The sequence below is a fragment of the Furipterus horrens genome, unplaced genomic scaffold (assembly GCF_987537825.1).
Source record: "Furipterus horrens unplaced genomic scaffold, mFurHor1.1.pri manual_scaffold_2, whole genome shotgun sequence".
Lineage (NCBI taxonomy): Eukaryota > Metazoa > Chordata > Mammalia > Chiroptera > Furipteridae > Furipterus > Furipterus horrens.
In genome coordinates, this window is record NW_028327172.1 from 10623078 (window position 1) to 10647981 (window position 24904).

The following is a 24904-nucleotide window of genomic DNA, read 5'->3' on the forward strand; positions in this document are numbered from 1 at the left end:
GTCACTTTAACTTTGCTTACTTAGCTGTAAAAAGGTTTTTAGCCATCTGCAGTTACAACTCTTCAAGATAAAATGATTTAGTATACCCAAACATACCTAAGAATAAAAAAAGAAGTCAAGAAATAAGAAAGATGGGCTTACTTTTCTCATTTATATTTTATTACTTATTTTTAATTTACTTAATTGTTGTTAACTTATTTTTCTCCTGACGCTTAGAAATATTTCTTTCAATCTATCTACCTGCATACTCCTTAGCAAAATTAGTGAATAACACTTAGTTTCTGTATTAATTGCATAACTACAAGAATGTTAATTTTTCATTCCCAAATCCTAGTCCCTTTTAAAACCCAGGATTACATAGTAACCTGTAAGTCAGCTGCCTGACTTTTGTTTTTTCTGACACAATGACAGTCTATCTTACCTATCTCTTCATTTACTTACAGGGTTCTTAAATTTCGTCAATTTAAAAGAATGGCATAGATTTGTCAGAAATCTCTTTAAGGCAGCCTTCACATCCTTATTCCTCAGGCTATAGATCACGGGATTCAGCATGGGGATCACAAGTGTATAAAACACAGAAGCCATTTTATCCGTGTCCAATGAATGGCTAGTTCGAGGCTGCAAATACATGAATAATAGTGTCCCATAGAAAACTATGACTGCCACCATATGTGAAGCACATGTGGAAAAGGCTTTCTTCCTTCCTTCTGATGAACGTATCCTTAAAATGGACAGAATGATATTGAAATAAGATACTAGAACTATAGTCATGGAACAAACCAAATTTGTAGCTGCAGATACAAAAATGAAAGTTTCCGGAAAGGAAGTATCAGAGCAGGACAATGCTAACAGAGGGACAGTATCACAGTAAAAATGATTGATTACATTGGAAGAGCAGTAAGACATAGAGAAAACAGAGGATGAAGTCACAATAGCAGTGGAAAAGCTGTAGAGGTAAGTGAGGGACACTAGCAGAAGGCAGACCTGGCGAGACAAAACCACCATGTAAAGCAGAGGGTTACAAATGGCTACATAGCGGTCATAGGCCATCACAGCTAACATGGAAACCTCAGCTACAATGAAAACCAAAAACCCTCCTAACTGGGTGGCACATTCATAGTAGGAGATGGTTTTCTTTGTTACTAAAAAACCAGTTAGCATTTTAGGGGCAATGACAGTAGAGTTGCCAAGATTGATGATAGCTAAATGTTGGAGGAAAAAATACATGGGGGTCTGAAGTCGAGAGTCTACACTGCTGAGCGTGATGATACCCAGGTTCCCAGCCAAGGTCAGCCCATAGATGAGCAGAAAAACAAAGAAGAGTGGAATTTGAAGCTCTGGACGGTCTGAGACACCCATGAGAATAAACTCAGTGACCCAGGTGAAATTTTCAGGTGCCATGAGAAAGTTTGGGAATTCATCTGCTTGGAGAAGAAAAGAAGCGGTTAACAAACTTAAGGAACTATTTCCTGGGACTACCATTGCTGACAAGGGCAGTTCCTTGGATGAGATTTCCTGAAATCATGTATTATTCTAACTGAGTTATTAAACTCAGGTTGTAGGTCTAACACATAAACTTGCCAATCATTTGAGAGAGAGAGAAAGCAAGTATGGCAATTTAAACAGATGATCCAGCATCGTGAATTTTGAGGATTTACTTCCTTACAAGTTTTACAAAATTATGAGTATGTTTTTAGCTTGCTAACAAACATTTGAAGTCATAATTTATCTTATGTCTCTTGTACTGAGGGTGAGAAAGGCTTGAGGAATTGTATGGTCCAAAATAACTGAACATCTTCTTATGATTTCTCCATCAGAGACTTCTTGCTTTCATTTCAGAATAGAAGATGTAAGTGACTGTCCTGCCCCGTGTGCTTTAGTCTATCTTCTGTGACTTCTGGTAGCACATTGAACTTGCATATTCTACCATCCATATCTGGTCACTGTTTTTTCTCATTTTCCGTGTTATTAACTGAAACAGAAATATATAGAGATGTGTCCACAGATCTATTTTACAGGTTACTGGTTATCTTTTCAGCCTTTATTTTTTAATGATCTCTGTGACAATTTTATCACTTTTGTGTGTTACTGGATACAACCTCCTTTTTCTTCTCTCTCATAACTCTTTTCCTTCTTGCTCCACAAACTTATGCAAATCCTCATATTTTTTACACTGTTTTAATTTTAATCAGTATTTTTATTTATATAATTTCATAACATTATTTAAAAATTTTATAAAATATATCTGGTATTAATTTTAGCTAATCTTTTTCTTAATATTTTAACATTTTTGATATTTTTTGTTATTATAATAGTAAAAAGTATTTATTTTAAGGAGCTTCTATGATAATTACATTACATGTATTTGCCATAAAAATTCACATGCTGTAATTATAATATCACTGAATATTTTTCTAGAGAATTTTGTGTTAAGTATGTTAACCAACTTCTACTAAGCCAGCTAAGGTTTCTTCCCCATCACAATTGTTAGTACCAATGGTAGGCAATTGGTCCAATGAAACCGTATAATAGTCTTTTATCTGAAAATTTGAAGGTAAATTCCAGAGAATCAAGACTATATCATTATTTAACACAATATCTACTGTTAAGCTAAATTTTATATATAATTACAAAAGTATATATTATTGCAAAATAATAATAATAAGTAAAGGGGGCAGGAAACAAGGTTTGGATGTGATGGATGTTGATTGTAAGAATGGTTTCTCTAATGCATAGTTACCTTTAAATTCATCATGTCATATACTGTACACTAAACATATACAGCTTTTTATATCCAATCATACCTAAATAAAGTAGTTTCTAAAAAGCTATATATCAAAAATGCCTGAAAAGTAAAAGCTCAGAGTTGTTGACATGCTCTATGTAAAAAATAAAATAGAATAAAATGAGATAGAAAAATATTCTGTAGTAAAAGAATTTGAGAAATAAAACAAAAATAACATTTAATATGTTTTTGTTTGTTTTGGGATTATTTGTGTCTGTTTGCTTCTGACACCAAATATAATTTTCTCCCTTGGTTTTTTTTGAATCAGCCGTTTACAATCTATTTTTTATTTATTTACCAAGTATTTGTTGGTTTCCTATGTGTACCAGGCAATGTTCAAGCTTCAGATAACTCACTTGTTTCTCATGTCATGTCCTTTCTGTTTCAATAATAAGGAAGAGACAAAAGGCTGATAAACATGAACAAGATCATTGCAGACTGTAGTAAGTGTCCTAAGTAATTAAACAAGAAAATACATCAGAGCAACCTGGGAGAATTATTTCACAGGGAATGTTATGGGAACGATGTTCTGAGAGGGTGACAGGTGAATGAAACCTAAAGCTTGTGAATAAATCCACTATTTAATAAATTACAGGGAGGATATTCCAGAATTCCAGACAGGAGTCCTGCTCTTGAATAGAAAAGAACTTAGTGTTTTGTTTGTTTGCTTTTGAGGAGAAATTTAATGGAAGATGGTGTGACCGGATAATAATGAGGTGGCAGAGAATTAGTTGAATCAAATAATGTAGGTCACAGTATCTATTTGGATTGTACTCTAAGTGAATTGTAAGCCATTAAGAAGTTTTAAGGTAGATGGATAACAACGTTTGCTGTAACAATGATAATAAATTGCAGAATGGGAAAGGGGTAGAAATTATTGCTGAAAAAAATTTTTAATGAGTTAAGCAGTTGTTATAGGATTATTGGTGAAAATTGATGCTGATTGGGACAAAGTGGAGAATCTGGAGATAGATGTAAATTTAACAGTTGGGAGCAGAAACAAGATGTTATCTACAACGTAATATATATTATGAACTGATAAGGTAAATATTAGGGAATGAGAGGTTGGGGTGGATAGACCAAGAAAGAATTTTCTGATTATTTTTTGCAATTGGGTCACTAGCCACAACATTTTTTTTGCATCTTACACTACATGGTTTTCGATTAACTGATCAAGGTGATAATTTGAACGTAGTAAGCTTTAGGTGCTGAATGAATCATTTAAATGATCACTTAAGAAAACTAATATTTAAGTCTACAACAAATCATGCGGTTAGGCATGTAGATAGTTAAGAAACATCAACCTAGATAATGATCCCATATTTTTCCATTTATTTCAAGATTCTTCTTTCAAAATTTGTAACAAAAGTTCCTAGTATGTTCCTCAATCAGTCTTTGTGGGGATAAAACTGTCTGAGAGTCCAGCTTTCATTTTATCCCCAAATTGCAGGATATTGCTTCTGAGTCCCCTCCCATGCTTCTTTTTTTATTTTCAATTACAGTTTACTTTCAATATTATTTTGTATTGGTTTCAGGTGTACAGCTTAGTGGTTAGACAGTCATATACTTTACATAGTATTTCCCTCGACGTTTCCAGCACCTAACTTACCTTGCATTCTCTGTGTTTACAATTGTTAACATTTTCTCTGCAGCTTTCATTCCCTCCCTTGTCTCACTTAGCAAACATATCACCTATCAGCCAACAGAACGCTTCCAAATTAGAACTCCTCTATTTCTGCTAAAATTTAGTGCTATCCTGATTATATATTTCATTTTATTATCTTTAAAAATATTTTACTTACTTATTCTTAGAGATAGGGGAAGGGAGGGAGAAAGAGAGGGAAAGAAACATGGACCAGTTGCCTGTCTTGCGTGCCCCAACCAGGGACCAAACCGGAGACTCAGGCATGTGCCCTGACCGGGAATTGAACCCATGACCTTTCACTTTGTGGGGTGATGTCCAACCAACGAAGCCGCACAGGTCAAGGCTATACTTCATTTTTAATTGCAATAATTATTTTTCTGAATTTGAATTTTACAATATTTATTGTATTTTTTCCATTGCCATTCAGTCCCGTATACGTTCCTCCCCCTAGAAATCGCCACTCTGTTGTCTATGTTCATGAGTCCTTTTTTCTCTTCGCTCAGTCCAATAATAAATTTTAATTGGAAATCATCTTAAGTAACAAACATTATTTTATTCCCAAATTTTCTGCTTCAAGCCCCATATTGTATTATTTGCCCAGATCTATAAATACTTTCCCATTGTAAGCATTCCCCTCTTCTACTCCTTAGGCCAGACTATCACTCACACTGTCATTGACAAGTGTGTCCTTCTTGGTCTTCATGTCATGATCCTCTAAGATTAACAGGTAGGCCAATGGCAGTCATTAGAACTTTTTGAGTAATTAAGATAAATAATCTGAGCTTTTGAAAGTATAATTAAGATAATGCTTTAGCCTCATTTTCAATGTATTTCACAGTCATGTCTGTATCAAGTTTATAGTCACACTAATCTACCAGGAATGCACTGAAGATAAATTCTGGCTCTTTTTTCCTGACTCATATTGACCTTTCTGTAATTACACCATTTTTTGTGTGAGTGAGAGGTGGCATGTTATCTGAAAGAAGTCTGCCCACCATCCGTGGCAGCGGTTCCATGCAATCAGGAACTGAAAATGAATGACTCATTATCAGATGAGGCTTACAGAATTAAATTTTGCAGTAGTTAAGAATGTCATTCTTATCATATTCTAGGCATTTTCAATCTTCTGATGAATACTAGTGAGTAACTGGGAGGGTAAAAGCTAGGTGAGTTGTCTTTATTGCCACCAATGTTTTATGGTTAATGAGTAATGATACTAGTCTTTTAAAAATGTAAAATAGTTCCTAAGTACTTAGAATATTTGTGTTATAAAATTATAAGGCTAAATATAAAGAAAGTAAATTTATTCCTGAACATCCTCTTTTAGGTCACTGAATTTAAGGGCAACCCTGTAAATGAACATTTTCTTCCTGGGTTTTATTTTCTCATTGAGATTGGTATAAAGGTTCTGTCCAGGAACCTAGGGGTCCGCAGTTTCTTAATGTCTTACTACTTACTGCTTATGCAGGGCCTCTACTCAAATAGAAGTTCTTCTGTATGAGGTCTTCTCAACTAACAAGTTTGCAGATTTATTTTACTATCAGATAGAAGGTTTCTCTAAATAGGAGTTATTATTGCACTGATTACATATTATGCTCCTATTTATATATTTGCCTGTATATTATTAAATTTCATGGAGATTTTTCTTGAGGAAATTTGTAATGGATGGTTATATTCTCAAAAAGGAGTATCATTTGGAGTTTGGGTAGTTGTGTATCCTGTTTTCTTTCACAGGTTATCCTGTGAAACACGCTTTTCATTTTAGCTAATACTACAGATACAAAACTATGAAATAATCTCAGTGAGCAAATATCCATTGCTTTAGAAAGGCTAAGGGAGTAAACCCTGACAGAAAATCCGGAGCCAGAGTCCCTAAGGCGGTTTGACGTTGTAGTCAACACCGGCAACTCCTGCGGCGCACCTGAAGCCAAGCTGTATTGACTCCGTCTTTCCCTTGGACCCTTCAGCTGAGAAGAGAGGGGGGGTCTGCTGCATGGGCAACAGCAGACCGTCCATATCACCCTGCCCAGGCTCTGTAGCTTCAGCTCCACTGGAGAGGACACTCCAGCGTCATCGCAAGATGTCGATTCAACACGGGAGGAGACAGATACCGTGTCACTCCCGAGTCGGACTGCACAGCCATTCTCGGCGGTGCAGATAGACTCTTAAGAAGCTACACCATCGTCTCTCGAGATGGACGGCTGCCAATGAGAAAGGCTATAATGTATTTAAGTACATAAAATGCAATGATGTCAGTTCTCATTTGAAAACATATTTAACACTTTGTAGTCCCAAAACAAGTTATAAATCTTGGAAACAAACCTTACTTTAAATGTTGTATTTCTTGATTATACATGATATTCAGTTCTTTCCAAAATAAAAGCTGGGTGACTCAGTTTGAGGAATGGTTGGGATCTTTTAAAGGCCATTATACAAAAATAAGGTAAATATTTTCTACCCACCTCTAATGAAGAGTCTGCTTCAGGTTCTTAGTGAGAATCTCTATGTGTCTATGGCAGTAAGAATTTATAGGGCTCTATAAACCTTTGAGACCTGAACTCTGAAGCACAGATGATTCTAGAATCCCCAGAATGCCCTTTACATCCCTGGGGAAGATGCCACCCAGGATTGGTTCCTTAACCAGATGTTGCTCTAGGAGTTCAATCAGACACCCCTTGAATCTCCTTTGTGGCAAGTCTGGACCTATATTATTGAAGTTATTCATCCCATATTGCCATTTTGAAATTTTATCATCACACAATGAAAATAAGTCAATAAATGTTAGTATCCATTCTTAAAAATAAAGAATATTACATGAAAAAAGTCACAATGCATAGCCTTTTTCCTCAGTGTTTTATTATTCCAAATTATTATACATGTATGTAAAACATTATTATTAGGATGTGAAAGAACCTTTGTCATTTATATTAGAAATAAAAAACAATACTATATCATCAGCACAAGGCTACTTATTACAGTGATTTTTTTATAGTAGTAAAAAAAAAACCCTAAAAGAACAAATTTTCCATCAATCAAAGCCTGGCCAAATACAAAGTGAGTGACCTGCACTTCACAGTTGTATGCTGATATTAAAAATAAAAAAGCTAAAATAATAATTTTTGGCCAAGAAAGATGTCAATGAATTCTCAAGAAAGTTACAAGGAACATGATGTATTACTTTTCTTGTTTTCTGAATAACAGAATTTGATTTGCTTGCTAACTATTACCAAATTTTTCCACACCTGGCCATGAATGCAGAGCTTGAGTCCCAATGTTACCATGAATAATTACCTAAATTCGTGCATACCTAAATCTTGGACCAGTCAGTCATGGAATATTTGGTACAAAAGAATCCTAACGTCATTCAATCTTGTGAATTTTCCCAAAAGTGAGAAATCCTGAAATACCTCATTTTTCCTAGGTTTAAATGCACAGTATTTTCAAGCATATTCATAGCTCTGCTATTTTCCTGCACTCACCCTATCCCTCAAACATATTTGCAATTAACTTTTTTTTTATTGTGGTAAAATATACATAATATAAAATTTATAACTCGAACAAGTGTACAGTTCAGTGGCATCAACTATATTCACTTATTGTGCAACCATCACTACCATACATCTCCAGAACTTTATCTTCCCAAACTGAAATCCTATCCCCACTTAATAATAACTTCTTATTGCCCCTGGCCCACAACCTCTGTCTACTAACATTCTTTCTGTTTCTATGAGGTTGACTATTCCAGTTACCTCATAAGTGGGATCACACAGTATTTGTCCTTTTGTACCTGGCTTATTGCACTTAGCTTAGTATCCTACATTAATTCACGTGGTAGTACGTGTCAGAATTTTCTTCTTTTTAAGGCTAATTTCTATAGTGTGTATAATCTGTATACACTACATTCTGTTTATCCATTCATCCATCAATAAATGTAAGATGTTTCTACCTTTTGCATATTGTGAGTAATGCTGCTATGAATATAAATGTACAAATTTTTTGAATCCCCACTTGCAATTCTTCTGAGTAAAATACCCATAAATTGAATTTTGTATCATATGACAAATCTACTTTCAATTATTTTTAAGAATTCATCTATTTATTTTTAGAGAGAATGGGAGAAAGGGAGAGAAACATCAATGTGTGGTTGCCTCTCACATACCCTCAACTGGAGTCCTGACCCACAACCCAGGCATGTGCCCTAACTGGTAATCGAACTGGTGACCTTTTGGTTCATAGGCTGGCACTCAATCCACTGAGCCACACCAGACAGGGCTACTTTTAATTTTTTGAGGAACATTTATACTCTTTTCACATCAGCGGCACCATTTTTACATTCCCACTAGCAGAGCACAAGGGTTCCGATTCCTTCACATCATGGCCAACACTTGTTGGTTCCTGTTTTTTTGATAATAGACATCTTAATGGGAGTAAAGTGGTATCTTATTGTGATTTTGATTTGTATTTTTGTAACAGTGATATTGAGCATCTTTCACAGACTTATTGGCATCTATATATCTTCTTTAGAGAAATGTCTATTCAAGTCCTTTGCCTATTTTTTTTTTTAATGGAGTGTTTTTTCTCTGTTACTGAGGATTTCTTTAAATATTCTGGATCGCAATTTCTCATCAGATACATCAGATACATAATTTGCAAATATTTTTTCCTATTCTGTGGGTTGTCTTTTTACTCTGTTGATAATGCCATTTGATGTATAAAAGTTTTAAATTTTGATTAAGTCCAGTTTATCTATTTATTTGTTGCCTCTGCATTTAGTGTCATAACCAAAAAGTCATGGCCAAATGCATTGTCGATAATTTTTTCTGTGTTTTCTTCTAAGTGTTTTATAGGTTTAACTCCTACATTTATGTCCTTGATCCACTTGGAATTAAGTTTTGTAAATGGTATAAGGTAAGGAATCAACTTCATTCTTTTGCAGATAGAAATCCAGTTTCCTCAGCATCCATACTGAAAAGATTGTCCTTGCCCCTACTGTCTCGGCAGCGTAATTGAAAATTATTTGATCATATAATATATGAGAGTTTATTTCTGTGTTTTGTATTCTATTTCATTGATCTATATGTCTTTCTTTAGGCCAGTACCACACCATTTTCATTACTGTGCTTCTAGTAAGTATTGAAATCAGGAAGTATGAGACCTCTAATTTTGTTCTTTTTTTTTTTATTGATGTTTTTGCTGTTTAGAGTTTCTTGAAATTAATATAAACTTTAAAATGGATTTTTCTATTTCTGAAAAAGTAGCATTGGGATATTGATGGAAATTACATCTAATCTTTAGATTTTTGGGTAATATGCACATTTTAAGGCTAATTCTTCCAATTAGTGAACATTTATTTGTTTCTTTTTTAATTTCCTTCAGCAACATTTTGTAGTTTTCAATGTACAAGTCTCCCACTTCCTTAGTTAAGTTTAGTCCCAAGTATTTTATTGTTTTTGATGCTATTATAAATGGTATTGTTTTTGTAGTTTTCTTTTCAGGTTGTTCATTGTTAGTATATAGCAATGCAACTGTTTTCTGTGTGTTGTCTTTGTATCTTACAACTTTACAGAATATGTTTATTAGTTCTAACAGATTTTTCATACAATGTAGTTAACTTTACAAAAGAACATATTTCAATTACCCTTTTAAAAATTATACAGTTGAACCAGAGGCATGTAAACAAGGAGCAGACTAACAGAGACCTGGGGGAGGGGGCAGGGGAAAAAAGGGGTAAGAAGGGGAAGGGTCTAGTCAAGGAACTGGTATGAATGACCCATGGACATGGACAACGGGATGGGGACTGACTGTGTGAGAAGGGGTGGGTAGGTGTGGCGGGGAGCAATGGGGCAAAAAGTGGGACAACTGTAATAGAAAAACAATAAATAAATCAAAATTTAAAAAAAGAATTGTACATGCGAATCCCATACAATTACATTAACCAATGTCCCCCCAATTAATTAAATAAATAAATTTTAGTGAAAAGAAAAAAATGTTAAATCAAAATAAAACTGAAGTACATACAAAAAGTATTATAAAAAAAATTCTCATGATACAAAGTCAAGCAAGCTAGAAAAAAGTAGACTAAAAAGTAAAAGTGCATCTTCATGTCCACTATTTCCCTCTCCCAACCAATCCAGTCCTCTCCCCAAAGGTGATGGCCATTAACAGTCTTGTTTTTACTCTTCCAGGTTTAGATCTTGTGTGTGGTACATTTAAAAAAAAAACCCTTTCTATATGGGTAATACCGGAGAATGCTATTAATATTATTTAACTTGTCAATTATGAAAAATAATGAAAATGATAGAATTTGAGGAAAGCTATACAAAAACTATCCAAGTTTTTACAGTACAGTATAAAATGTTGCTCTAGAAAAATAAAATTTATTCATGACAACAAACATGCTTAGGAATCTGAAGTTAACATGGTAGACAAAAATGATACAAACAAAGAATACAATTTTGTATTTCTTTTCATTTGTTCAGTTTGTTTTGTTTTATTTCATTTTTATTTTTAAAAATTAAAAATTTCAAGCTTTATTGATGTAACAATTGATAAATAAAAATTGTATATATTTCAGGTACACAACATAATATTTTGATATATGCATAATTATGAAATTATTATAATAATCTAATTACCACATCCATTAATTCACATTGTTTATCTTTTTCTGTGGCAAGAACACTTAAGATCAACTCTTAATAAAATAAATTTCAGTATATTAAAAGGGAGGAAGACTAAAATGCATGGGTCTGAGATAAAAATTAAAAAAAACAAAACCCTGTTTATGTATTGGTTTAATTCCCCACATTTTTTCACTTGGAATGTGAGGGTAGATTGAAATAAACATTATTGGGGTAGTGTATATATTTAAAAAATTAAAAATTAGAAGCCTATTTGAACAACAAGGACAATACTAAGATGTAAGGAATTTATACATTTGCTGAGTGGGTGCACTTGAACAAAGCATTGTGTTAGCACAGAGTCCATGCAAAATATTGTCTCTTTGTACACAAGTTCATAAAGGAGACAAAATAGACATAAATAAAAATGCAATTAACCCTGGGTTGTATGTTATCTTCAATCTTTGTTGTTGTTGTTACAGACTTTTCAAAATATTAATGTCATTTTAGCAGATGACCAGTTAACTCATTGATCTTGAGTGTTTGCCAAAGCAAAGTCAGCTTGTTTATCGAAAGGCAATCATAAACCAAAGTTAACCATAGTGTGAGGATCTGTCAAGCAGGACCCCAAATTAGCCAACATTATTTTTGTGATTCCTAGTGTAAAAATCTTCTCACATGCCCACTCTATCCTTGAGATAAAAAATATTAACTCAATCTGATTTAAGAATTTCATTTCAAGGTGAAATGTTTTATTTTCTATTTAGCCTAGGTTCTTTATTTTTAATTAAATTTTTTGGGGTGACAGTGGTTAATAAGCCTAGATTCTTGAAACAGTTTGTTCTTGTGTGTTATAATCAATCACACATTAACTTACTTTCTGGCCTTCTGTCTTGCCTACACATTCTTCATGGTTCAATCTTATTTATCTCTAATACACAGTGGCTACTATAAAATGCATATTACTAATTTTCTGGTTAATTTTACACAACTTTAAGTATGTAAGACTTTTTTATACCTCTGCAGGTTTATGTTCAACCAAAAATTTGGTGTGGTTTACTTTATTTCTAAATAATATATGTTCCAACCTGACCTTGAGAAATAATTTGGAACTTAAATTACCTGGTTACAATATTTATCTAATTGAAGTGAAGAAAAGTACAGGGAGACATACTTCCTTCTTCCAGAAGGAGAAGAAAACTTTACCGATAAGACAATTCTACCTTTTGATGTTATAATTGGACTAACAGAATACTAAAACAAAAACCCAACTTTGCAACTGAATACTAAGATATTAAGTGGGGATTTTGCACCGATTAGTTAAAGTTCTTTTCAGTGCATCTTTTACTTCTTTATTTCTTAAGCTGTAGATCAATGGATTCAGCATAGGGATCACCAGGGTATAAAACACAGAGGCCATTTTATCAATATCAAAAGTATGGCTGGATTTGGGTTGCAGGTAAATAAACAGTAATGTCCCATAGAACACGACCACCACTGTCAGATGGGAGCTGCAGGTGGAGAAGGCTTTGTACCTCCCCTCAGTTGACTTCATTCTCAGAATGGCCACAAGAATTAATGTGTAGGATACAAGAACAATCAAGAGGGAAGAGAGCAAATTACAGCCGGAAAAGATCAAAATGATCAGTTCTAGTTCATGTGTGTCAGAACAGAGAATGGATATCAGAGGAAGGCAGTCACAATAAAAATAACTGATGATGTTAGAGCCACAGAAGGAGAGTCGAAATAACTTGACCGTGAGAAATAGTGACACAAATGTGCCGTAGAGATAGGGAGTAAGTACCAGCCCCCAACGCACTTTCTCTGCCATGATGACCAGGTAGAGGAGAGGTTTGCAGATCGCTACATAGCGGTCATAGGCCATTGCTGAGAGAATGAACAGCTCAGTGATGATGAAAATCTCAAAGAAGGTGAGCTGGGTGGCACACCAATTGTAGGAAATTGTATTTTTGTGCACCACAAAACTTGCCATCATTTTAGGGCCAATGACAGTGGAGTAACCAAGATCAGTGAATGACAAATGTCTCAGGAAAAAGTACATGGGAGTATGTAGTTTGGAGTCCAAATGGGTCAAGATAATCATGCCTAGATTGCCTATCACTGTGACCAAGTATATGACCAAGAAGATTCCAAAGAGAGGTGCCTGCAGCGCAGGGTTGTCAGTGATCCCCATGAGGATAAATTCAGTCACCTTGGTCACTGCAGTATGATTGTGTTTCTCCATATTTCTTAGTAACCTGTGTGAGGTATAAAATTAATACTATATTTGAGATGCTGTCTTCTAAGAGAATTTAATACATAATATGTAAGATATAAAAATATTTTCTTTGTCTTAAATAAATAAATAGAGATTCCTCTTCCCATCAGGCCAAAACTGTGCATACTTACACTCACACTGTAGTGTAAGTGTCTAACAATTAGCTTTCTCAGTTGTACTCTTCTGAGAATAGTTTTTTGATTGTAGAGACATTCATTTCAATGACATCCATCTTGAATAAATGTATTACAACTACACAACTAGAAAAAGAGCTAAGCTGCCTCACCTGTAAAGGTCCCTTTTACAAAGCCCAGGGTAACTTAGGTAACTGACTGCTTGAATAACACTGATTTTTGCCTTCCTGTACTTTGCCACAGCGTTGGCTCTGGTAGGGCAGTGTCTGGGGGGGCTTGCCACAAGTAGTAGGGCCCAGGTGTGTACCTCTAGCATTCTTAGCTGATAGCATCGTTATGGATAGTCTGAGACTGATACAACACACACATTCATCAAAACTTTGGTAAAGTATGCCTTAAAGGGTCAAGGTGTTTTGAAGTGGTTATTTTGATACAGCGATGATGACCTCCTTTTTGATCTGAAGTCATTTTAAGCATGTCAAAAGACCTATCTATTTTTAGCCTTTTCAATATTTGAAGTAATTTGTAAACAAGCATAGACACTTAAATCATATACCTTACATTATTGACAACCATCATGTCCGCTTAAAGTAACAAGACAAAAGACTTTCTGAACTGTTGGTGAAATGATGGATCAGGCATTGAAGGGGAAAGTCTGATCATTATGTATACGTTTATTTCAGCACTTCTCACTACGAGTTCAGCTTGTGTACCCAATATAAAATCTAAGGCCATGATATATTACTTTGTGGATTTTATTAATTTCTTATTCCTCATTTGGCACATTGGTTGTTTCTGCTTATTGAATCACTTCTAATAATTTTCCCATCATACATCCCTCTTCAGCATATAAAGAAGTTGGTCATTCTGATCACTCAGGATTTTTTTTTAAAGATTTTATTTATTTTTAGAGGGAGGGGAAGGGAGGGAAAAAGAGGGAGAGAAACATGTGTGGTTGCCTCTCACAAATTCTCAGCTGAGGACCTGGCCCACAACCCAGACATGTGTGCCCTGACTGGGAATCAAACCAGAGACCCTTCGGTTCACAGGTCAGCACTCAATCCACTGAGCCAGGACTGCTTATTCAGGAATTTTTAATGGAGATGCATGGAAAGAATACAAATGACCATGGAGCACTGACAGAGGACTCATTGTGTACCGGGCACATTTCTGAGCACTTTCCCTATAACTCATATAACCCACACAATCCATAGCTCTAGGAAGTAGATAGTAAAACCATATCCATCTGGGAGTCAAGGAACCCAAGGCAAAGGAGCGAAATAAATTAACTATGATCACTCAGATAATAGATGTTGGAGTCGGTATTAAAATAAAGTCATTATGTCTTCAAAATATATTTTTATAAACATGATGTATTCTTTATATTGTCACTTCAAATAGATAGAAAATTAAAAAGTGACATAGAAGGGACACTTTTTATTTTTATTTTTATTTTTTTTACTGTGTGGTTGCCTCTCACTCGTGCCTTCAACTGGGGACCTGACGTACAACCTAGTAATGTGCCCTGACTGGGGCGACACTTTTAAATATGTGCAAAAACCCTTGTTACAATAGGTGACTGAAGCAGTAAGTTCATTTGAAAACTAAGGTGGTCTAAATGTACAGTGCACAGTTTCAGGTCTGTCCTACATGTTAATTCTATTGATGACAAAAAAAAAAATGTATACTGCAAAGAGAAAAACAGTTTTGTAGCACATAACGCTCTTCAAGATCTTTAGTGATAATCTAGTTTAAGCTGGCTACCCTCAGAAATTTTCAAACCAGTGTTTTCTACTCACCTGAGTGGAGAATCTGCTTTGACTTCCTACTGTTTTAATCCTCATCAGGGGTTGGAGAGTGTATTTACGTGTTTTTCTACCCTCTTGACACTCATTTTGTTAAAGTGTTAGTATTGATTAAGGGATAAAACAATTGCATAATATTACCTGAGGGAGAGAGCACACTAGCTTCTATTAATTATTCTGGGAATATTCTATTATGAAAAGTCAAAAATACTTCTTACGTGGGTCTAACTGAGAAAATAAATTATGCAATATCACTAAGCACCAGAACTATAAATACGTCTTTGTAGTATCTCAGTTACACAATATCATGAGCATATTAGGTACATTACACACATATACAGACAATGTGTGAGTAAATGGAATTTACTTCTTAAAAAAAGATGGTGCAACATTTGGTTGACATAAACCAATGTCTTATGACTTGTATTTTGTCTGCCAATTAATCAGTAGTAAAATTTTTCTTCATATGTTGATAAGGTTTATTTCATTTCTATCTGTTTTTAAGGATTTCTCTTTATCATTGGATTTCAAAACTTTAATTGTGATATGTTTTGCTTTAATTTCCTTTCTTTGTATTTTGCTTAGAATTATCATAGCTTCTTATATTTTAGGATTATAGGTTTTTAAAATAAATAAATAAGTAAATTTGGAAGAATTTTGGCCAGCATTTCTTCCAATGGTTTTTGCTCCATGTAGGCAATTCTTTCAAATTGGACCAACATTTACATGTACAACATGTTGCTTATTATTATTCTATAGATCACTGAAACCATTTTCATGGTGTTTATTTAGTATTTTGCTTCCTCTCCAGCTTCATTTTGGGTAGTCTCTACTGTGATATGTGTAAGTGTAGTTATCTTTTTTTTTTTTCAGTTTATAATATGCTATTAATATCATTCAATAAACATTTGTTCAAATCTAATATTGTGCTTTAATCTCAAGGATTCCCAGAAAGTTAATGTTGTTATGAAATCATTCAGTTATATTGAACGTTGTTTTGTACTTGTCTCAACCTATCAATACCCAATGTTGTGGATGGACCCACCCTTGTAGTTCTTATTGTGATTGCAAGAGGCTCTTCAGCAATAAACATCAGGAAACTTTTAAAAAGTAGAAGTTTATTACCTATGTGACCTGGAAATTACATTGCACATCTAGGGCCAAACATCAAGGTTGCAGGTAGAAAGAAAGAGTTCCAAGGGTCTGGGGTTCTGCATTTACTGGGCTCTAGAGTAAGAACTAGGATTTCCTGGGCTTACTCTTTATTGGTAATTTAAAACATAATAGTGGGGATTTAAAACACTGGAAGAGAAAACAGCAAGTAGCCCAAATGGTCAGTTATTGAAATCGATGAAGATCTACAAAACAAAGGAGCCTCAATGCAGGGAGGCATCCCGGCTCTTTATTTAGTTGTGTGGCTGGCAATGTATTTATTCAAGATAACAACTTTTTCCACCCAGCTCCCAAAGCCCCTCCCCACTGGCAATCATCAATCTGATTACTGTATTTATGAGCCTGTTTCTATTTTGTTTGCTCATTTATTTTTCTCTTTAGATTCCACATTAAGTAAAATCATATATTTGTCTTTCTCTGTCTGACATTTTACTTAGTCTAATACCCTCTAGTTCCATCCATGCTGTCATAAATGGTAAGGTTTCATTCTTTTATACGGCCAAGCAATATTCTATTGTATATGTCTGTACCACTACCTTTTTATTCACTTGTTTATTGATGGGCACTTGTGTTGTTTCCACCACTTGGGTATTGTAAATAATGCTGCAATGTACATAGGGGTGCATATACCCTTTCAAATTAGTGTTTCGGATTCTTTCAAATATGTACTTCTGGGTCATAAGGTAGTTCTATTTTTCATTTTTTGAAACACCTCCCTGTTGCTTCCCACAATGACTGCACCAATCTGCATTCCCAAGAGTGCACAAGGGTTCCCTGAACAAGGTGAAAAAATTAAGAAGTACAAATTGGTACTAACAAAATAGTCACAGTGATATAAAGCTCAACATTGGGAATTAGTCAATAATACTGTAATAACAAATTAGGTACTTAAAATATGAGAGCAACCACTTGGTAAGATATATGATTATCTAACTGCTATGCTGTACACCTAAAACTAATACAAAACAAAAAGGATAGCAGTCTTTGAAGTGAGTACCTCTTTGAGATTGATGCCTGGTCATCTGAAATTTAAGTCCAGAACTTGTATTACAAAAAGAAGATAAGAAGCCAGGGCTTACACTACAAACATATATACAATATGTTTTAAAGTTTTTGCCTGATAATTCTACTCATCACTGTTATTTCAAGATCTATGTTAATCATCTCCTGGGTGGGATTACATGGTCCTACTTTCACATATGTTTAGTATTTGTGATCGGATGGTGAATTTTATGCTAGTGAATATTATAATATCATTGTTTTCCTAAAAAAAAATCTTCAGTGTTTTTCTTAACAAGGATCAGATACCTCTTTTTGAGGCTTATTTTCAAACTCTATGAATAGCAGTCCTAAGTAACTGAGATCTCTGCTAGATGCCCCCATGTTGAGCAAGGACCCTATTCTCTGGATTTTGGAACTCTAATGTCTTCCTGCCCTGTGTGACCTCTGGAATTGCTCAGCTTGCGATTCCCTGATCACTCTTTTAATGGCCTTGTGGACTTTGATTGTAGGCATGCCCAACTTAATGCTCAGCCACAAACTCAAGGAGACCTTGTAATGGAGGAAAGGATGAGCAACAAGAGAAAGGGATGATGCATGGAAAACAAAGAGCAACGTGCCGCAAGTTTGTCATCAGTATCTGTAATTATTTTAAATGTCTGTGGATTAAATTATCCAACGGTAGAGACTGACAGAATAGATTTTTTTAAAATTGTGATCCAACTATATGCTTTCTGCAAGAGACTTACTTTATTTACACTGTTGTATTAGCCTCAGAAAACAGAACAAAGACAAAATTGAAAAGATCCTCAACCTAAAGAAATAATAGCAGTTAAAAGAAACAAACACATAGGTTATTGAGATAGAATTTAGTGTTTCAACTGAGAGAAATGTCAGGTCCTATGGTATCACTAAAAGAAACATTGAATTAAAAGCAAGAAATGATAAGAAAGAAGTATAATTTGACTGAACATTAGGGAAACAATCTATTTGTGCATTATAACTAGTCTTGATTATGGAGATGTTCTTTCTCACTATACAGTAGTCCCTCTCTATATCACGGTTCACTTATCGCGGCCTCACTGTATCACGGGATTTAAAAAAATATTATATTTAATTATTTATTGCAGATTTTTTGCTATATGATGGGATTTTGCGGTACTGTGTACATATGTTGTTAAAGTTACGTAGGTTTAAGAATGTAGAATATGTTTAAGAACATAAGTAGTGTTTATAAAAAGTGTGGAAAAGGTTAATAAGGGACTGGAAATGGTTTATAAGTGTGTGGGAAGGGTTTATAAAGCCTTAAAATATATATAAATACTAAAATAAATGTAAGGTTTCTACTTCACTGATTTTTACCTATCGCGGGGGAGGGGGTCTCGACATAATACCCGCGCTAAGCGAGGGAATACTGTATTTTGCAACTAAGTGGTGAGTTCACCGTTTACAGGACCTTCTCTGTGACAGTCCTGTAAGGTCACTTCTAGTAGCCACAGTGCTACTGCTCAGACCACTTTACATTCATTTTTCAGCCTGAAGCTTCCTCACTTGTGCAGATGGCAAAATCCAAATGTCACCCCACATGAGGACACGTGGTTACTGATTCGCAGATGAGACTTTTATTTTTCTAACGAGATGCCTGGTCAGAGCGGGCAATTTTATTTATAATGTTCGCTGATGAGCAGATTTCTTCAGTTAGGATTTTAGTGAGAATGCCATTCTTTTTCAGATACTAGATTTATATGTGGGTTTTAGTGGAATTCTGTGTGGCTCCTGGGGCCAAAGGCCTAGTGCCTTTTTGAATAATTTCAATCTCATTTATAAAGTTTTGCAAATACCCCTAGAAGAGTCATGGTTTCAGTTTCTATGCTTACTTTTGATTTTCTTCTTTTTTCTTTTCCTTTTGGGAACAATAAGAATTTTATTGTGTTACCTGCAATTGCTATAGTATGTTTTACTTTTATGTTCGGTATTTCAATGTATTCTTTTTTGAAATATTTTTGAGGAAGCTTGGAATTATATTGAATAGCTAGTCCTCCATTTGCTGGGAATGAAAGTAACCATCCTGCTTGTTTGTTTTTAAAATCCCTCTCTTTCTGGTGTCAAACGCAATGTCTAGCTTGTCCTTATTCTTCAAACAGTATTCGTTAAATGAATAATATTACAGCTAAATATAATGTCTGATAGGATTAACACATGGCCATTCTACCCATTAGATAGAATGCAGAATTAGAATCTGAATGGAAGTATGTGGAGAAGGGGGGTAGGGTGTTGCTCCCTCACTTTGTAGAAAGAATAGCCATCATCAAGCTGGATCCCACTTAATGCACTTTATCCTTACAAAGGCAGTCTCGGTCCATGTTATATCTTAATAAAATACTATCCAATTGATTTACATTATTTAAAATTGACATTTCTTACTCTTGGTGCTATGTTGCCTTCTAGTCTTGGTAACGCTTTTTGTATCACACCACTTAGGGAACCCAGCTCCACGGAGATGCATGGAGAGAGTCTCCCGAGGGACCGCGGTGCAGTCCACAGTGCAATGTTTGTTGCTACCCTTGCCCTAGTGAAATCTCCTCTGAGCCACAGGGAGTTCGGTCTCATTAGAACAAAATGTATATGTATATAAGTATACAAAGATATGTATACTTGTCTCTTCTTTCAAGTTTGTCCTCATTGAGGAAAGAATTACAGAGGTAACATCATTGTTACATTGTTTATTTTTAAAATTATATTTGTTTTACGTGATATATATATATATATATATATATATATATATATATATATAAGACCTAGAGTGATTCAGTTATCCGTCATTAAAATATTGATTATTCTGAATCTCAAAAAAATACATTAACTCATTTCATTTCTAAGAGGATATTAAGAAACCTTGAGGATGGATATGAGCTTTCTAATAAACTAATGTCCTAAACTTTTTAATGTCTTTGGTAAGTTAAATTCTTTTTCAATGTCTTTCTACTCCTTTTATTTTTTTATATTTAGAACTCATTCGACAAATAATTGAAAATTTCAAATGTGATAGAGTCTTATCAGTGTTTTGATTCATAAAGTTCATGTAATTTAAGTCCATATTTTATTATATAATTCAGTTTACAATGTTGCCATCAAATTTTGCAGCCATAAGTTATTACTTTTATATTTGGGTAGTGAGCTTAATTTCTAGTACCTCCGAAACATCTTAAGTTATAGTTTACAATAAAATTTATATTTATAAGTGATATTTTATAACAGTTTCAGTTACATTTCTAAGAGGAGCAGAAGAAAAAGCATGTGTGAATAAAAATGCAGTTTTGAATATTTGTTGAAAGTCCTCTTCCATATTGTCAAATCCATTGGTAATCTTTAAAGAGTGTGTAAGATATCATGAAAAATATAGGTATTTATTTTACTTATCATACATTTAACAAGGCTAGTTTGTAAGTGAGAACTTGAGATATTAATTTGAGTGCTAAAATAAACAAATAAATAGTGCTTGAGAATTGCAGAAATGACCCAAAAAAGAAATTCTTCAGTTACAATGGTTTTAAAGTTTAATACTGATCTCTATGTACCAAAAGATATAACACAGTAAATGCATATCACTATTTTATCTAGCTGTATTTCATATAGCTATGCAATTATCTATCTAATTCAAGTGTTTAACTTGTACACAAAGAACAGTAAATACTTTATTGGAGTTGTGTTCTTCAATCTTCTCAGCGATCTTGGAAAACTAAATTAAATTATATCCTAAATAACTTGTTCAACGAAATAAAACCAATTGTTGCGAACAATAGGACTTGACCCAGGATTAATAGATCCCTAATGTCTCATCATTGGGGCAACTAAAATGTTTTAGTTAAAACAGATAGATGGTGTAAATTAGAGATAAACAAAAATCATCACCTTTTGTTTATTATAATTTCTAAAATGACATTCTAACTTAATAGAGAAGAAGCAAGAGATAGTTAATTCTGAAACAAATACAAACAGCTTTGGATATAAAGTATAGGTATCCTACGATCCAATGGAAATTGTATTTTTAGAAAGACTTAAATTGTTTAAACTATCTATTATAGGATGAAAAATATGAAGAGGTATCACATAGCATTTGGTGAGTATATGTATATATATTCAGAATTCTTGTGTTTTTTTATTTTTCTAAAATTATTTGAGATCTCAGGAAAAGCTGGAAGCCTCCATATGGCCCAAGTATGCAAGACATGGGATTCTATGTCTTAGGTCTCAGAGTTAATGACCTTCCAAGACTGTTCTTCTACCCTGAACATGGGGAAGAGTGTCTTGAAGCAGGAATTCTGGGTTCTTTTAATAGTTATAATGCAAGAGACAGGCTTTTGTTCCATGAGTTTCAGAGTTAAGTGTTGATACCCAATGCCTCCCATGGTCACAGAAGCCGGAATCCTTGGCATTTTTAAACATCATTGCTCTAGGTAACTGAGCCTTCTTAATCCACGATATGGCCATTTTGCTGCCTATAATAATGTCACTGTCGATCACTGCCATATATAACTTCAAAATAAATACAATTTTCAGACTCTCTGCAAATAATTACCTACTTAAAAACAAAACCAGAAGAGAATATCATAGAAAAGTGATTTACTTTATTAATGGCATATATTATACATCATTAATTTCAATCATTGTTAGTGTCTTAATGCTAGTATAACTGTAGTCTTAAAGTGTACACTTTAAAGGCAGACTGAAGCTGTGAAAAACAAGTTGTTTTTTCACACATTGGTTTCTATGGAATATAATTATATAAAGCAACATCACTGGAACAAAATTAGAGACCATTTTATTTACTTCTTCATTTTATTGATGAAAAATGTCAGCCTCAGAGAAGGGACATCAGTAGTTGTCTGTATTTGTATTTATACCACATATATTTTCCCTAATATACATAATATATGATTTTTTAAAAATAAATTTTAATCTCTGTATCTTTTTCACAACAGACCTTGTGAAAAGAAACAAATGACTGACCAGAATTACACGGTTGTGACGGAGTTTATTCTTTTGGGATTGACAGACAACGCTAAACTGAAAGTTGTGCTTTTTGTGTTGTTCCTGGTGATTTATGTCATTACCTTGGTGGGAAATCTGAGCATGATCTTCTTAATCCGAATCACTCCCAAGCTCCACACACCCATGTACTTTTTCCTCAGCTGCCTTTCTTTCGTAGATGCCTGCTATGCATCTGCCATTGCACCCAAAATGCTGATAAACCTCCTCGTTGCGAAGGCAACCATCTCTTTTTTTGCTTGTATGGTACAGCATTTGTGTTTTGGGGTGTTTATTACCACAGAAGGTTTCTTGCTGTCGGTAATGGCGTATGATCGTTATGTGGCCATTGCAAATCCTTTGCTTTACAGTGTGGCTATGTCTAAGAGGAAGTGTGTAGGGCTGGTCTTTGGGTCGTGGGTATGTGGAATAATTAACTCTTTAACACACACAATAAGTTTAGGCAGACTGTCCTTCTGTAGGTTGAATGTTGTCAACCACTTCTTCTGCGACATTCCATCACTCCTGAAACTGTCATGTTCTGAAACCTCCATGAATGAGCTATTGCTCTTAACTTTTTCTGGAGTCATTGCCATGGCCACCTTCTTGGTTGTTATGATTTCCTACACATTCATTGTTCTTGCTATCCTGAGAATCAGCTCAGCAGCAGGGAGACAGAAAGCCTTCTCCACCTGTGCCTCTCACCTGACGGCCGTGACCATATTCTATGCGACCCTGAGCTTTAGTTATATTCAGCCAAGCTCCCAGTATTCTGTAGAACAGGAGAAGGTAGTTTCTGTGTTCTACACACTAGTTATTCCCATGTTAAACCCATTAATTTATAGTCTGAGAAACAAAGAGGTAAAGGATGCTGTGCAAAGGGCTTTAATAATGAAACATTTCCCCTGTTGAGTTTAAGTCATTGTAAATCCCACTACATTCTACCAGTTGTTTCTCACTTTCAATAATTTCATGAATGTAAAGCTTTTAAGAATGTACAGTTTTTCTTTTCTTTTCTTTCTAAAAAATTTTCAATCACAGTTTGCATTCAATACCATTCCACACCCATTTAAGATGTACAGAAAAGTGGCCCCAGAACCATGCACTACAGAGTGATACCCTTATTGCTCCAAGCACCCATTTGCAGAGCTTTTTGTTCTATACACTTATTTGCCATATAAGAAGGCAGACAGTCAATGAAACTTGTTTAATTCATATAGCAACATCACAAAAACAATACTCTATCACATTGGTCTTCTGATAGTTTAGGTTTTTAATCTATAAATGAATACAAAATCCAGTACTACATTTATATTTTTCTGTTAGTTGGAGAAAACAATTGTGCAATAATACTCTCATTTAAGGACACAAAAATAAGGTACTTACAAAGAAAAATGTAATTGGTTCTCAGGTTTCCAAGAATACAGATATTCTATAGCTAAAATTTGCCTTCATTGACTTACATTTTAATTAGTCTAAAGAGTGGTTATGATATTGTGATTTATAATAAGAAATATATATGTGGTCTTAGTCCTGGTTTTTGACATAGCTCCTAAAACCCTTTTATCACCCAGAATGGTGATAAAACTCCTGGCTGTGAAGGGAACCATCTCTTCATTGCTTGCATGGTACATATTTGTGCTTTGGGGTGTTTGCTGCTACAGAAGGTTTCTTGCTGTCAGTAATGGTGTATGGTTGTTATGTGGCTACTGCAAATCCTTTGCTTTACACTGTGCCCATGTCTAAGGGGAAGTGTGTAGGGCTGGTCATTGGGTCATGGATATATGGAATAATTAACTCGTTAATATACACAATAAACTTGGGTAGACTTTCCTAAGTGATGAGAATCTTAAAGGTATCTTTTGTTATGTTACTGAAATTGACTTCTGGAAAGTGCATCTGGGGACTGGTTACCAAGGGAAGCAACCATGATTTCCAAGGAGGGAAGAGGGCTCGAGGTTGAATCAGTCATCAATAGCCAATGATTCAATCAACATTACCTATGAATGAAGCTTCCATAAAAACCCAAAGGGGGGATATGGAGAATTTCCAGATTGTAGAACCAGAATGCTTCCATGTGTCACCCTGCTGGACCTCAAACTCAAGGACAAAATGTCTCGCACTTGGAACTTACCTTAATGTATCTCTCCATCTGGCTGTTGATTCATATTCTTTGATATTCTTTGTAATAAACAGCTAATCCAGTGAGTAGACATTTTTAGATTTACATATATTTCATGTTTTTTGTTTTAAACTAATGTTATATATTTACTTAAACTTCTAATTGTGTTTTGTTTATACATTGAAATGCAATGGAATTGTGTGTGTTGGCCTTGCTTACTGTGATTTTGTTATATTAAATTACTAGTTATACTAACTTTTAAAAATTCATTTTCTATATAAACAGTCATGTTGTCTTCAACTAGAGAGCATCTTA

At 34.5% G+C, this 24904-nt stretch overlaps 3 protein-coding genes across 4 annotated transcripts; 1 reads left to right on the forward strand and 2 right to left on the reverse strand.

The window, feature by feature from the left end:
* Positions 1-429: 429 nt before the first annotated feature.
* On the reverse strand, positions 430-1401 carry LOC150017817 (olfactory receptor 8J1-like). Its single transcript, XM_090267246.1, has one exon. It carries the CDS (start codon positions 1399-1401, stop codon positions 430-432), a length of 972 nt encoding a protein of 323 aa, XP_090123372.1.
* A 7663-nt stretch (positions 1402-9064) lies between these two features.
* On the reverse strand, positions 9065-13298 carry LOC150017818 (olfactory receptor 8K1). 2 transcript variants are annotated; one of them, XM_090267541.1, is made up of 2 exons: positions 12390-13295; positions 9065-9109 (listed from the first exon to the last, which is right to left on the reverse strand). In XM_090267541.1, exons 1-2 carry the CDS (start codon positions 13293-13295, stop codon positions 9065-9067), a joined length of 951 nt encoding a protein of 316 aa, XP_090123667.1. The 2 variants fall into 2 exon arrangements, with proteins under 2 accessions (XP_090123667.1, XP_090123668.1); XM_090267542.1 differs by lacking the exon at positions 9065-9109 and having other exon boundaries at positions 12345-13298.
* Positions 13299-22440: 9142 nt separating this feature from the next.
* OR5J2 (olfactory receptor family 5 subfamily J member 2) lies at positions 22441-23379 on the forward strand. The gene has a single exon (XM_090267543.1). The coding sequence runs from the start codon at positions 22441-22443 to the stop codon at positions 23377-23379; it is 939 nt and encodes a 312-aa protein (XP_090123669.1).
* Positions 23380-24904: the final 1525 nt, after the last annotated feature.

Bases quoted from the DNA above. Each gene is read 5' to 3' on its own strand.
- LOC150017817 (XM_090267246.1), bottom strand. From the start codon at position 1,401: ATGGCACCTGAAAATTTCACCTGGGTCACTGAGTTTATTCTCATGGGT.
- LOC150017818 (XM_090267541.1), bottom strand. From the start codon at position 13,295: ATGGAGAAACACAATCATACTGCAGTGACCAAGGTGACTGAATTTATC. The intron at 9,110-12,389 runs GCACTGAAAAGA...CAGAGTAAAAAG, and splicing joins GAAATAAAGAAGTAAAAGAT to ACAACCCACAGAATAGGAAA.
- OR5J2 (XM_090267543.1), top strand. From the start codon at position 22,441: ATGACTGACCAGAATTACACGGTTGTGACGGAGTTTATTCTTTTGGGA.